This window comes from Corvus kubaryi, unplaced genomic scaffold (genome assembly GCF_017639235.1).
Source record: "Corvus kubaryi isolate FWS band 111438036 unplaced genomic scaffold, C.kubaryi_AGA036_p1.0 37398, whole genome shotgun sequence".
In the NCBI taxonomy this organism is placed as follows: domain Eukaryota; kingdom Metazoa; phylum Chordata; class Aves; order Passeriformes; family Corvidae; genus Corvus; species Corvus kubaryi.
In genome coordinates, this window is record NW_024581137.1 from 37,512,646 (window position 1) to 37,526,419 (window position 13,774).

The window sequence follows — 13,774 nt, forward strand, 5'->3', positions numbered from 1 at the left end:
GCTAAAGAAAAAATAAAATTCCAAGGTGCCACAGTTACCATATTTTTAGACCTGCTCAGCCCTAAGGACTAAAATAAAAGAATTTCCACAAGGTAAGTGCTTTTACAAACTTACTATCTTTGTTGAAATGCCAAGTTTAGTGGACAGCAACAAAAATTCAACAGCATTTTATCAACACAAAAAGCTAGAGATATTTTTCATATTCTTCACCAAATCAAAAACATTTCTGCCCTAGGAACTGTACCTACAAAATTAAATGCAGCTAGAGTGTGAAGATGACTTTGAATCATCAATTCCAGTTCCAACTAATAAAGGCAAGCATATGATATATTAACTTTTGCGGCTTTTCTCAAACTATCTTAAGGGCAGAATATATTCAGCAAAAAATAAGTTTCACACCAGTTTTCTGAAGCTGCTAATGCAAGGAAATTCCTTTTACAAATGAACACCTGAAAAAGACATGGTCATTTAAGACAGGAAATACCTTTACAACACAGCACACAGCACTTACTTGGCTTACACTGATCAACAAAGCCAGCTGGCCGTACTTCAACATACTCTGACATTACAGTGGGCTCCCATCTCGTTTCAGCTCTGTGAGAAGGTACAACTGATTTCAGACTTCAGTAGGAATTTTCTTCACTTGAAACTCACAGCCAGCTCAGCATCTTTTGTGAACCAAGGTCTCCTGTATTTCACTAGTCTGTCTATACAACTTTAAACCTTGCCCACACTCTCATAATTTCTCAAGAAAAACTTTCTAAACCTATCTATACACAGAAAAATACTGTAAAAGACTGAGAATAGTGAGATGTATTTTAAGAAACACTAAATAGGATATTAAACTGTATATTCACTAAAATTTTAAAAGCTTTCAGCATGTGAAATTCTATTTGGTCCTCAAAGCACTCAATGCACACACCCATGAGAACCCTCAAGAATGAGGAATGAAATAGCTCCCACTACTCAGCACTTGTCAGGCTGCGCTGCAGTACTGTGTCCAGTTCTGGTCTCTACAATTCAAGGACAGGGTTGGATTGGAGAAGGTCCAAAGGAAGGTCAAAAAGATGTTCAAAGAGCTGTTGAACCTGTCCCATGAGTAAAGACTCAGGTTTTTTTTCTCTCTAGGGAAGAGAAGACTCAATGGGGGAGCTCATCACAGTATTCCAGTGAGGGTGAAGGCTCCTTTACAAGGAGCCACACAGGAGACAAAAGGCAACACGTACAAGTTCCACTGGGAAAGGTTTCATCCCAAGAAAGAAATTTTTTACAATAAGAACCAAAATTCACTGGAATGACATCACCAGTGATGTGGTAGAGTTTCCATTGCTGGAGGTTTTCAAGATGTGATTGGACAGGGTGCCAGATATTGTCATCTAGACTCCCCTTCCCACAAATGATTGGGCCAGATGATCTTTCAAGGACCCTTCCAACCCGGGCTGTTTTACAATTTCAAATACATATCTACATTTTAAAGGTCTTAATAAATTTGAAAGCTAATTTTAGTACAGAACTTACATTGTGTCAAAGTACTTCTTAAGGAAAGAGGAAGTTTCTCAGGAGGTGCAAAGGACAAAGAGCATGTGGTCTTTGCCATGAAGTTCATATGTCATCTGAAGATGCAGAAGCTGACAGCTATTCCAACAGAAATGATGTTAGTTTTGTCACCCAAACAAAACTGTTAGGTAAGCACGGAAGCTGCATGTGCAATAGTAAACATTGTTCAAATTAATTCCATCCTTGTCTACAGAGCCGCAAAGCAAATAGAAACAATACTGTGATTTTTTTTTTTTTTACTTTCACCACATTTTTGCATACTGCTGCACACCTACTTCTGTCAACCCATTTCTGTTCTGACAACTAGATACAAACATCCACAGTTATTGCAGATCCTTTTCATGCCCAAGAAATTCTTCACAAATAAGATTAAACAGTTTGATCCCTACTCAATCACAGTCCAATTTAATTTACAAAGTTCCACAGTTGCAAGAAGTAATGACTAGGATGCTCTAAGGTACAGGCAGGTTTTCTCCAGATTTCCCTACATTATTTAGTTTGCAGCAAATTTTTCTATCTGACAAAAAGTAAGTTTTAGTACTACTTGCTGGTAATAAACTGACAGTATAGTCCTTTGAGGAATTCTGGAGATACCTACTCTTATTTCAAGCCTACAGAATGAGTCATTAAATATTTACAGTAGTTCATAAACTCAGTCCTCCAAGACAATTATAAATTCATTTAAAATTTTTCTCCATACAAGAAAAATGAACTAAACCACAAATTACACAAGAGCTCTCCTGTTTCTTCTTAGCAAAAACCCGATATGGATCACTATGTGCGTAAAGATACTAAATCTAGTAATAGAAGCTATTCTGCTAATAGCATTATTGCACCAAATAAAGGGCTACCACAGCTTTATGTTTATTTTATCTTTTTTATGATAGTAGTGCCTTTAGTTCTTATATCCTTAACCTACCTTTTTCACTTCCATTATACCACCATTACCTTAATTATTTAATCCAGCAGACTTGTTTCTCTCAGAACAAAGAGCATTACAAGCTGCATTTCACTTACTCAAAGAGCTCCTAAAATGTAGGAGTAACATAGATTGGATAGAGAAAAGCAGCTTCCATGGACAACCCTAGCAGAAGCTTTTGACATGTTTATAACGCCTCCTAAACATACAGTAAAATAGGCACACAAAATTGTGGAAGTGTCAAAATAGCACAGTACAGCATATTGTTTTGTGTCCTCATGGTGATAAGTGCAAGTAAGTGTACAGATGACAGATATGCTCACAGTAACCATGATATACAAAAACTACACAAGTCACAAGCAAGATGCACTAAATACATTTACACATTGACACTATTTCTAAACATGCATACTGGCTAGCTGTTTGGACATAAAACATTTTCACTGCATAAAGGATATTACACTGAAAACATAGTAAGCAAATGCAGCCAGGAGTCTAGTTTTCAGAGATACGTTTGAGATGATAGCCATAGAAATCTACAATAGTTATTCACGTTTTTCAGTACTAACTCATTTAACACTAATTTAAAGTGATAGGAAAAGGCAGAAAATAATGCAACTTAGCGATATAGTAAAGATAAAATACACATCACTTTGAAATTACTTCAGGTTTTAAATCAGCTTGGATATACGTGAGATCAAATCCCAAGTACTGTTGCTGAACACTTTCGATGTCCTACCATTTCTGCACTAACCGTATATACTCAGCTGATCTGATAAAAAGGACACTTACAGGAAATATACCTGAAAAATCTGTGGCCAGAAACAAAAACAAGAAACCACACAGATGACTACAAGATACTACTTCATCTCCACAGTACAGAATGGTCAAGAAGGGAAAAAATTCCAAACAACTATATGAGAAAAAAATGGCACCTGAAATGATTCACCTTGTTTTAAAGATTATCAAACACATACACATTTGTACATAAATTCGTAAAATCCCTTTTAGGACTATGGGTCTTACTTGGACCTTCAAGTACATTGTCTCTGTATCCCCCCAGAGTAACACTTAATCTGTGCCGTACTGTAAAACCATGCAAAAGCTTATTTCTAAGAAGGAATAAGAGTAATTAGTCACTCATCCTTTCTTCTGTTACTTCTTCTCTCCTCCCTTCTCAAGATTTTCAACTGCTCTGTCTAGTAGTATCATATCTTGACAGCAGGGATGCTGTACAGTTTACTTTAATGACAAGAAGAACACATGCTTTATATCCTCCTCATTACACTTTTTGGCCTACTCCACATGCTCAATACATCCAGCACCTGTAGGAAGTATCAGGTATACTGCACATGTAGCGTTACACAGTACAGGGAAATAGCTCTCCACTTTCTAGAGCATAAGGCAGTCGGTGGCTTGCAATCCCTTAAAAACAGCTAATACAGCTTGCTCAAACTCTCTCTTCCTTAGGGCAATACAGATTGCTTTTATTATCAACAGTGACCTATTCCTAACTGCTACTTATTGGCATCAGTGTACATGTAGCTGTAAGTTAGTGCCATAGCGTATTACCTTTTTCAGAACTACTTTGGTGCCATATATGCCAACTCTTCTGTATCACATGAACAGATACCTATATTCAAGCAGCATTCGAAGACCTCTGTTGTGTGAGCTGGTTTGTTTCTGCCAAACTTGTTTTACTACTAAGCAAATAGCCACATCTAAAATATTCTTAGGAATATGAGCAACTGGGCTAAAACAGTGCATTCATGGGGAAAGTCAACGGTTTTCTGCCTGTTTGACTTCTTGGCCTGGCTCACTACATGACCCCATGAAGACCACAGCCAGGAAAGCTAAGAACAAAGTCAAAGTTGGGCAGCAGGGGGAGAATAAAAATCTGTAGCAAACTGCACTGAGTTTAAGAAGTATCATGGAGATTTCCATTACAACTGGACAATGTCATGAATAATCTGTAACAGACCTACTTTGAGCAAGAGGTTGGACTGGATGACATTCTAAGAAATTTTCCAAACTTAATTCTTCAGTGAGAGTGAATGTAAAAAATTGAATCAACAAAACCACTCATGGTGGTTATATTAAGAATGCTATTTCATTACCCTTTTGCTATTGGGAGCATCAGATCAGGTACCTATCAAAAATCTATTTTACATGGTGCTTCTGTTGCTACAATGACCATTTTTTCCACAACATCTAGGAAAATGAGGCTTGGAGAACTACTATTACAGAATTCTTAATTGCAATGGTTTTAGAAAAAGCATACAACTCTAATCCCTGTAGTTGAACTCTTTTCCCTTTAAAATACCTATTCTTCTTCCTGCCATTTTGGTTTTGGTTTTTTTGTCTGAATCCTAACTAAGCATGAAATCAATAAGCAGAAACAGTCACTATATTCCATCAAGACTATGCTTTGCTCTTTCAAAATACATTAAATTTTATGTCAGAAAAGAGTTACCAGTAAAAGTTTTCTAATAAAAGTAAACTTCATACTTTATAACACAAAGTAAGTACTTTTTTTTTTTTTTATTCTTCCTTCCTCACCCAGTACTTCCAAAGGAAGCTAAAGATTAAGAACTGTTGTTTGCCATGGCCTTAAGAAAGTAAAATTCTATACACTTAAACTCTCAAATCTGGATCATCCATTTAACTACACTGCCATGGAATTATCCTGACAACTTTCATACAATGAAGCTATTTATCTTACCATAGACAAGCAGATCAAGTATGTTCTGCCAGTTTCAAAACACTTTATACAACCCACTGCAATTACCAGTCTGCTTTGGGCTCCTACTGACACAAAGTATGCGTTCATAATACATTAGTCAGTTCCATCAATAAGATACAATTTCTTTCAAGCCCTGAGTTGTAGAATATATACCTTCTTCAGATTTGAAGTGTCATGGTACATTTCTTATCTCAATTTCTATTATTTAAATTTTTTTTAAAATTACATGCCATCAACTAGCTTATTACCAAAATATTCCCCCTTCTCAACACAATCCACAACTCCCTGCCTTTTTCCATAATTTTATTTAACTCTGCAAACTTAGAAAACCATACTAGCAATTACAAAGGGAAGACTGGAACAAAAATTTAGCTATTTGAATTTCTCTATTTCTTACTTGAAATGATTTTTTACTTGCAAATTCCATTTGCCAACCTGTCAAGGCTTCTTCTCTGTACTGCCTGTCCTAAATAAAAAGACTGTGAAGCAAAAGAATGTTGACGAAAAAATAAAATTTACAATGATTTTTGCATAAATATTGCTGAAGCTAGAGGAGAAGGAGAAAAGAGAAAAATTTCCCTGCAGAGTCAAGCTGCTAAGTACCTGTAATCACACCGAAAATGTCACAATGTGACAAACCCTATGTTTCTACCCTACTGCACAACGTTTTTTTCCTCCTCTGACAGAACCACAGCAGGTAGTAATTGTGCTACTCAAATGTCAGCCTACACACAATATTGTTCACGAAGTTTGGTTATGAATGCTAAAAAGTATGAAAATGAGTAGATTGTCATATTACACATCTATATTTAGATGATTAGTATGTTCTTCATAATCCTCAAATCATTTCAGAAACTGTACACAGAACTGAGAAATGAGAAGATGCTTCCAAAGTCTTCCTCTAGTGACTGCTACTGCTAAGGCACACTCTGTTCTCTAAGCAAGGCAGCTTCCCCTAGAACAACTGGAAAATGCAAACAGGCATTATTTTGAATTAGAACATCTGACTTGATACAAGAAGAAAATCAACAACTGACCTTTCTCAAAAGCAATTTAATCCAGGACATTCCAGTAGCAAAAAACAACTTCACTACGGGGTGGGGCAATAGAATGAAAGGACCTAAACACAGTATCTGGAAAACAAGGCAACAAAAGCAAGGAAGGGAGAAAGAAATGGGAGCAGCACCAGATACACTCTGTAGCTTCTACTGAAGCAGATAACATAATTGTCTTTCAGATTCTTAGGACACAGTCTTATCATAAAGCAGAAAAGCAGACAGAGCTCAGCACCATGGCAACACCCACTTGCTTAATTACCAGCCCAGAAGGCTTCCAACAAGATCACTGGAAACATGTTTCACAGAAGTAGTTGCTTTCCCCTTTCCACAGTAATGCAGAAAATCAGGAAGATAACAGCAACAGGACAGACACACGAAGAAAGCCAATGTTTTCATTCAGCATCAAGGAGTTTGTACAGATGTACATTGGTTTTGTATAAACAAATTCTCATGGCAAAATCATCACCAGTAAGGAAGTTAATTAACATACCTTTCAGTCGATGACTTAGAATCTGTTCCAGAATGGCTGCAAAATTATTAAATTCAGGGGAAGTATCATCGATAGTTTCAAAACAGGAACGGTCAATCAGAGTCTTGACTGAAAACCTAGAGCAAAAGTATGGGACAAACATAAATTATATGGATAATTAGTGGTCCTCTACAGCAGGACAGTGGTTTGTATAAACCAACAGAGCAAGGAACCAGAATCCACCTTGAGGATTTCAAGTTCAGTAAAAGCAACAGGAACACACAAAACATTCAGATATAGTGTGGAAGTACAATCATGATTGCTGATCTTAAGCATAAAGTCTTAAAAACGGAAAGAAAACAAAAATCCCCACCCTTTCCACATAGAAATGAGCTAATTATTTTTCTCTTCTCTAAACTATTTTAATGAAGTTGTAGAAAAACAAGCACTCAAAACATCCAACATCAGTTTCTCTTTGTAATCCTAAACACAACCATTTTTAGCTTGATATTATATCAGGGCTCCTTTTATTCCCAAAATCCATGTCCAAGACTCAAGTATAAACTTCATCCTATTATGAGAACACTCTAATTTCATCCTAATGCAAAAATAATCTAGACATATTATAAAACAATGAATTTTTATGCATTATTAACTCTGCATTCACTTAGTCTGATTTCCCTCTGAATGGGGGTAATCCTTATTCAGCACTATATTACTTTATTATTATGCTAGCAAAGCTTTCAGTTTTAAATGATCTAACATTTAAAATTGGAAAGGCTGAATCAAGTCACTGTAAAAAGCAGACAAGACGAAACTAGTCAACTAGCCAGTATGCTGTGTTTAGTTACACCAACATTTATACAAACTTATTCAGAGGATAATTTAAACCTCAACAAGTGTGACAAAAATTCTTTTTCTTTTGCCTTCATAATTTTAATCATAATCCATTTTTATTTTCCTTTCTTGTTCTTCAGTTTTCAGTTTCAAGACAAATTTCACATGTTCTCAAACTTAAAAGTATTAAATTTGAAGCATTTACTACTTTTTTTGCAACTATCTTATTTGTATTAATAAATACTACATACTATAGTCTGAGGAGATAGTTTTCACAACACCCAAATGCCAACAGTACCAACTTACGATGATCTCACTCTGCCTCGTCATCCCAGATCCTATACCTGAGTGAGCACTGGCTTCCTCAGTTTTGCCAATTCTACTTTTTATGGTGCTTACTATGAACTGTTCTAGATTTTCAGTACTGGAAAGGAGGGGAGAAGTGCCTCTTAAATAATAAATATCCTCCACAGCATCTCAACACAAGCAGTTCTATGGCATAGCTGCAGAAGCAGCACAGCATCATAGGCACAGGCAGGGATGAAGCTCCTTACACTGGTACTACTTTCAAATGCTCTGTACTATAGAAGTAACTGCCTCCTTAGTGGAGTCAGCACAGCCTTCTGATGAACAAAACTAATATGCTCAAACTGAACTGACACATAGCTCAAGAGCTTCCACTCAATTATGTCTTTCTCAGTAAACTGAATAAAGACTCCCTGTTTTACCTTTCCTGCAGGCTTCTATTGTTGAAGTGTTTTTTTGCAGGACAGGAATTAGGGTGGGGGAGGAAGCTTCTCCTGCAGTGCCAAATTATGACTCAGTTTTGAACTCCTCCACATTTTTAACCAATTTTTTAGTACGTGAGAGACATGCATGCCCACCAGTTAACTGCTATTGACTCCTCTAATGGCAGAACTTACTGCTTCCTCAAAGCTGTATCAGAGCTGAGAAATTTTTGATTAAAAAATGTCTTCATTTTGAAAAATAAATGCCTATAGCAATGCCATGACTAAGCTAATATTAACTGCAACATGATGATTCCTCCCACACCATGCAGGTCTGAAAAAAAGAAGGTGCAGCACATCACTCACTCACAGATACATACACAAGATAGACAGTGAGTTAGCAGTGTGATGTACTGCCCTGTATACAGGAATATCATCTTAAAACTCAGAGATATGATCCTCCATAAACTGTGAAACAAAGTAGAGTACAATATATAGCTATGCCTATTTTTCCTGTATTCAATGTCATACTTGAAAGTTCACTAATTAATATTGTATGGAATACCTATTCAGAAATGGAGACATATTCAAGAAGAAACACTTAAGAGCAATTTCACATACACTTCTAAAAATCAGAGATAAGCAATTTATTTTATTTTTTTAATTGTAAAGCATTCTGCAATTCAACTGAAGAAAAAAAGAAGTAGTTTTTAAGGAAATAATAATTTTTAATATACCTAGCATCTGATGATAAAACACAGTCTAAGAGCTCATCATCAATAATGGTGTTCTTTTTAAGTGCTCACATTACTGCCATAACATACACCACAGAAATGTTAATGTTCATCTTTCACCAAAAACCTAAACCTTTATAGTCAAGTTTGGTTAAATTTGCTTTTAGGAGAACTTACACCGAGTGCAAGAATGTACTTATTTTCATAGGCCATAGCCTTATCTCTTAGGCAAATACTTGTGTGTTATCCTTTTTTCTCCAAATACTACGAAGAGGCAAACATATATTTAAGTGCAAGTTAAAAGTCATAAGCACATTTTGCATATTAGATATTCACACTTCACCATGTTTATCATGTATATTGGAAAAAGGATTTAGAGCATATAGAATCTATGTCTTTGAAAAAAGGTTACACTGTAAGCATTAGTTAAGCAATTCTCCTCAGTCATTGTAGTTGTTTCCAGTGTATGGCCCCCCAGACTGGAAAGCCCATGCTCTTGCACAGTTATGTGGAGCCACATGGGGACTGAAAGTCAAGAAACAAAAGGTCAGGTCTAAAGTACACATGAGCTATGAAGAAAAAAAGTCCAAGTATCTAGAGCTGGAGCTGTTTCTTTGGTTCCCTTTATTGGTCCCGTCTTCACAGAATCTCAAAGGCTGGAAAAGACCTTTAAGATTGTGGAGTCCAACTGTTAACCAACCATTAACTCAACGGTGCCAAGTCCACTGCTAAACCTTGTCCCCAAGTGCCGCATCCACACTTTTTTGGGATGCTTCCAGGGATGGTGATTCCACCACTTCCCTGGGCATTCTGTTCCAATGCCTGACCACCCTTTCCACAAAGAGGTTTCTCTGAACATCCAACCTAAACCTCCCTGGTGCAACTTGACGCTTTTTCCTCTCGTCCTGTCACTTGCTGCCTGGGAAAAGAGCCTGAGCACCACCTCATTCCATCTTTTCTCCACTGGGCGGCCGCAGCAGCACTGCACTCCAGAGCAACAATCCACCTACACATCAGAGGTTAACTTCTGAGTGGACTGTAAGAGCAGATGAGTAAGGTAGCTTCTGTTGCTATAGTATCTGTTGCTTCAAGATTTTTAGAAAAATGTCTTCTAAATGACCTTCATGAACTCTGATGGTTTTGGATTATTACACATTTTTCTCAGTCATGAATCTACTCTCGCTTGAGCCAAAAAGAAGATGTAGAAACAGTAGCATTCTCCAACCTTAAAAAGGCCTTCTGAATTATGTAAGATGGAGACACTCCTGAATAAGAAAGACTTAAACCAATCTTTTTGGCACAGGTTCTTCCACTGTTTTGCAAGATGCGCAAGAAGGTCTCCCAAGTTTCTTGAATAACTCCAAACCAAAGCCAAACCTTTTGTGGATACATCCCACATCTATAGGCTTATTTCCAAAACAGAAACAAGCCTCTAATCAAAAAGCAAAAAAGCAGGAAATTAAGACTGCTGTATGAATCTGTCCCATTTCTTTGTCAGATTCTGCACCTCCTTTTAAATTTTCAAATGAATGAAAGGATTTTGTCAAGTTTATTTAGCGTGCAATTTGGAAAGTGTCATTAAAAAGCTATTTTAAAGAATTCAAACTATTACTATAGAATAATCCCTAAGATTATAATATAACATGCCTTATGCTAAACATGGCTTGGTCATGAAACCAGACAGTTTAGCTAAGGGTCATTGTCACTGCAACAGGTCTTATGTGAATTAGCAAAATCACTGTTTTAAAAATGTATTTCCTAACAGTTGTTCAATTCTGTGTTAACAGTCTGCATTTAAGTTACGAATGTCACTTCCGAGGACTGTCTCAGTTGTTCTGTATCTATACAGACCTTTGATCTATGAATCCTATCGAAAACTAGATTAAAACAAGTTGAGCAATCTACAACCAGTACAAAATCTCAGTGCCATTTACTGGAAAATGGAAGGGATCAAACTTAAGAGAAAACAGGTAGGGAGAGAGACAAAGCTTAGAACATGCATTACATACTCAAACAAACAAAAAAATCCTAAGAATTATTCCAATTTAAATCACAGCTGTGCAGTTACAAAAACACAACCATGCATTTTCATATGCAACTGGTTTATGGAACTAAAATCTCTATGCCACTTTCCATGGCTACAGTGTCACTCAACATTTCAGTGGAAAAAAACTGTTCCTTCCAAAACTGTAAATATAAGAAACTATCCACATCTGCAGGAGGGGTTAGGTATTGTCACTGTAAGAAAAGATGAAAACCCTTAAGTCTGGTATAACTAGTAAGCAAAAATATGCTAAATCAAAACTTTGACAAAAATAATACATTAAATTATCAGACTGTTAACAGATAGTAACTCAGAAGAGTATCTTCCTTGTGATCTTTTCCCTTCACTGGGGAGCAGGTCATACCATCCAAATTCAATTTAATCAATTGACTGGGGCTATTTTTTACCAGAAATATTTCACATTTTCACAGGACTTTGATTGGAAAGGGCTATTATTTCATGCTTTTCAATACTAATTTGGCTATTCCTAACAAGTAAAGCTTTTCTAGAATAGAAAGTGTGTAATAACTACAATAAAGCACAGAAGTATTTTAAACATTTACTCTTGGACTGGCAAAATAGAAATATAAATAAATGTACACACATCATAATAATACAAATCCTTTATCCTCAACATCCTTTCCAAATTTTAATGTGTATTCACAAACTGAGAACTTCAGGTTTCATGAAGATAAAGCAAAATTAAGTTGCTTTACTGAAAATAATAAAAATACACCAATCTCAAGCAGTTTCTGCAGTAGCTCTTTGTTCTATATGTGTTTAACTGAATTCCCTCAGATTTTTAAGCATTTTTAAATACGTTACATGATCATTTCAACTTCAGGACAAGGACATCAAATAAACCAAAAAACAATATAATGGCACAGAGTACAGAAGAGTTCTTCTCAAGTGGGAGGCAGAGAAAAATAACAAGTTCTGTAGAATACAATATATTCCTTTAAAAAGAACTGTTTATATCCTGTACAATTGTATAACTACTTGATAAAACCTGTGTTTTCCTGAGCACGTAGATTGGCAATATCTGCATCTCTGTAACAACAGTGAAACTGAAAACTTCTATTTCTTTTATTTGACCTGCTTCAGCAAGTTTGATAAATTTTTTTTTTTTTTTTTTTTTTTGCATAGCTTTTTCACAGGTAGGAGCAGAGATAAGCATACAAGCCTGGGAAAAGACAGAACAGTACTGATGCTACACAAACACAGATACTATGACTTGAAGGAATATTGAAGTAAATTCTTTTATTCTTTTCATGAGATACATGATACACTTTGTAAAACCTGCTAACAATATACAATAAAAGAAGAAAAAAAGAAGAGAGGGAAAATATGAGGTTTTATGGGTTTTCGAAAACACTGCTGCAGCATTAAGTGATGATAGCACAAAATTATCTAATAGTTGTCCTGGCACTTTAGCAAGATCTGCAAGAAATAAAATTATATCATAACCCTCATGAATCTGTTGAAGACCTTTCTCAGACAATATTCAAATTCCTTTAATAACTTCAAAATTAAGCAATTGAAACAAACGACCAAATGGAGCCATTGCTTCCAGCATATCCACGTATTTAAAAGTTTGCCATGACGTTACAGGACAGTGCTGCACACCTGGAAATGCTGCATGAATTCCACAGTGACAGCAGTGGAAGCCCTTAAACAGAACGTCATAGGAACTGCCATTAAGCTTGCGTAAGCTCAGCACTAAGATGCTAAAAAAAAAAAAGAAATTTGAATACAGTAGTTCTAGTACTGCAGATCTCCTGATCTAGATTTCGTAGATAAAAATATCCCGGAGCGCAGCCTCCTCGGGCTGCTCCTGCGGCACCGGCACGCTCGCAGGAGCACACGGTCAGCGGCTTCCGCGGCGGCTCGAACCCCTTCCCGCCGGATACATCCCATTAACTCTAAACCTCATCACATTAACTCTGGACCTGACCCGCGGCCGGACCGCGTCAACTGAAGGGCAGCTACACCAGCTGTGCCCGCACGAGTCCAGCGCTGCCGAGGGCTCATCCTGCCCTGCCTTGCTCCCGCACCGCCTTTCGCCCGAGAACGCAAGCATGGTCCCGAGAACAAACCTCTCAGTCCCCCGCTTCAAAAAAGGCCATTCGACACCCCGAAGCAGCGGCACTGCCCGGTGAGCCCCTGCCCTCGCCCGCCGCCAGGACACCCTCCCACGAACGCTCCCGCAGGAGCTGAGTCAGGATGGATGCAGGAGGCTGCCCTACCCCGCAGGGGCCGACACCTCCGGCCTCCCTCCGCCGGACAGGGCTGCGGCGGGGCCGCCGCCCGCGCTCCTGCCCCCGACCCACCCGTGCGGGCAGGGCCCCGCGGGCTGCGGCGGCAGCGAGGGGGGACGGTCCCCTCGGGCGGGGCAGGGCCCCGGCCCGGGGCTCACCTGCACACCGTGATCAAGTTCCGCCTCTCCACCGCGGCGTTGCGGGACGGGACGCTCTTCCTCCGGGCGGAGACGTTGAGCCCCCCTAAGCCGAGGGACGCCATCTCCGCTGGGCAGGGCAGGTGGAGCCGCCGGGGCTGGCGCGGAGCCTTTGTTCCCGGCCTCCTGCGCTCCAGGATGCTGCGCCTGCCGCCGCCACACGCGGAGGAGGAAGGGGATGAGCACCCGTGGTTTCCCGCGTAGGACTCCGAGTGATCGTCATCTCCTCC

At 38.3% G+C, this 13,774-nt stretch overlaps 1 protein-coding gene across 2 annotated transcripts in view; it reads right to left on the reverse strand.

Moving 5' to 3' along the window:
• The window catches only part of RUNDC3B (RUN domain containing 3B), a 50,366-nt gene extending 36,628 nt beyond the window's left edge, over window positions 1-13,738 (reverse strand). Inside the window, exons 1-2 of one of the 2 annotated variants that reach the window (XM_042044431.1) lie at window positions 13,506-13,738; window positions 6,768-6,883 (exon numbers count right to left, since the gene is read on the reverse strand). In XM_042044431.1, the coding sequence (XP_041900365.1) occupies window positions 6,768-6,883; window positions 13,506-13,609 (220 nt within the window). In that variant the 5' untranslated portion in view covers window positions 13,610-13,738. Of the gene's footprint in view, window positions 1-511; window positions 595-1,518; window positions 1,636-6,767; window positions 6,884-13,505 lie in introns of those variants that run through there. The other variant, XM_042044432.1, reaches the window with a different exon arrangement.
• Window positions 13,739-13,774: the final 36 nt, after the last annotated feature.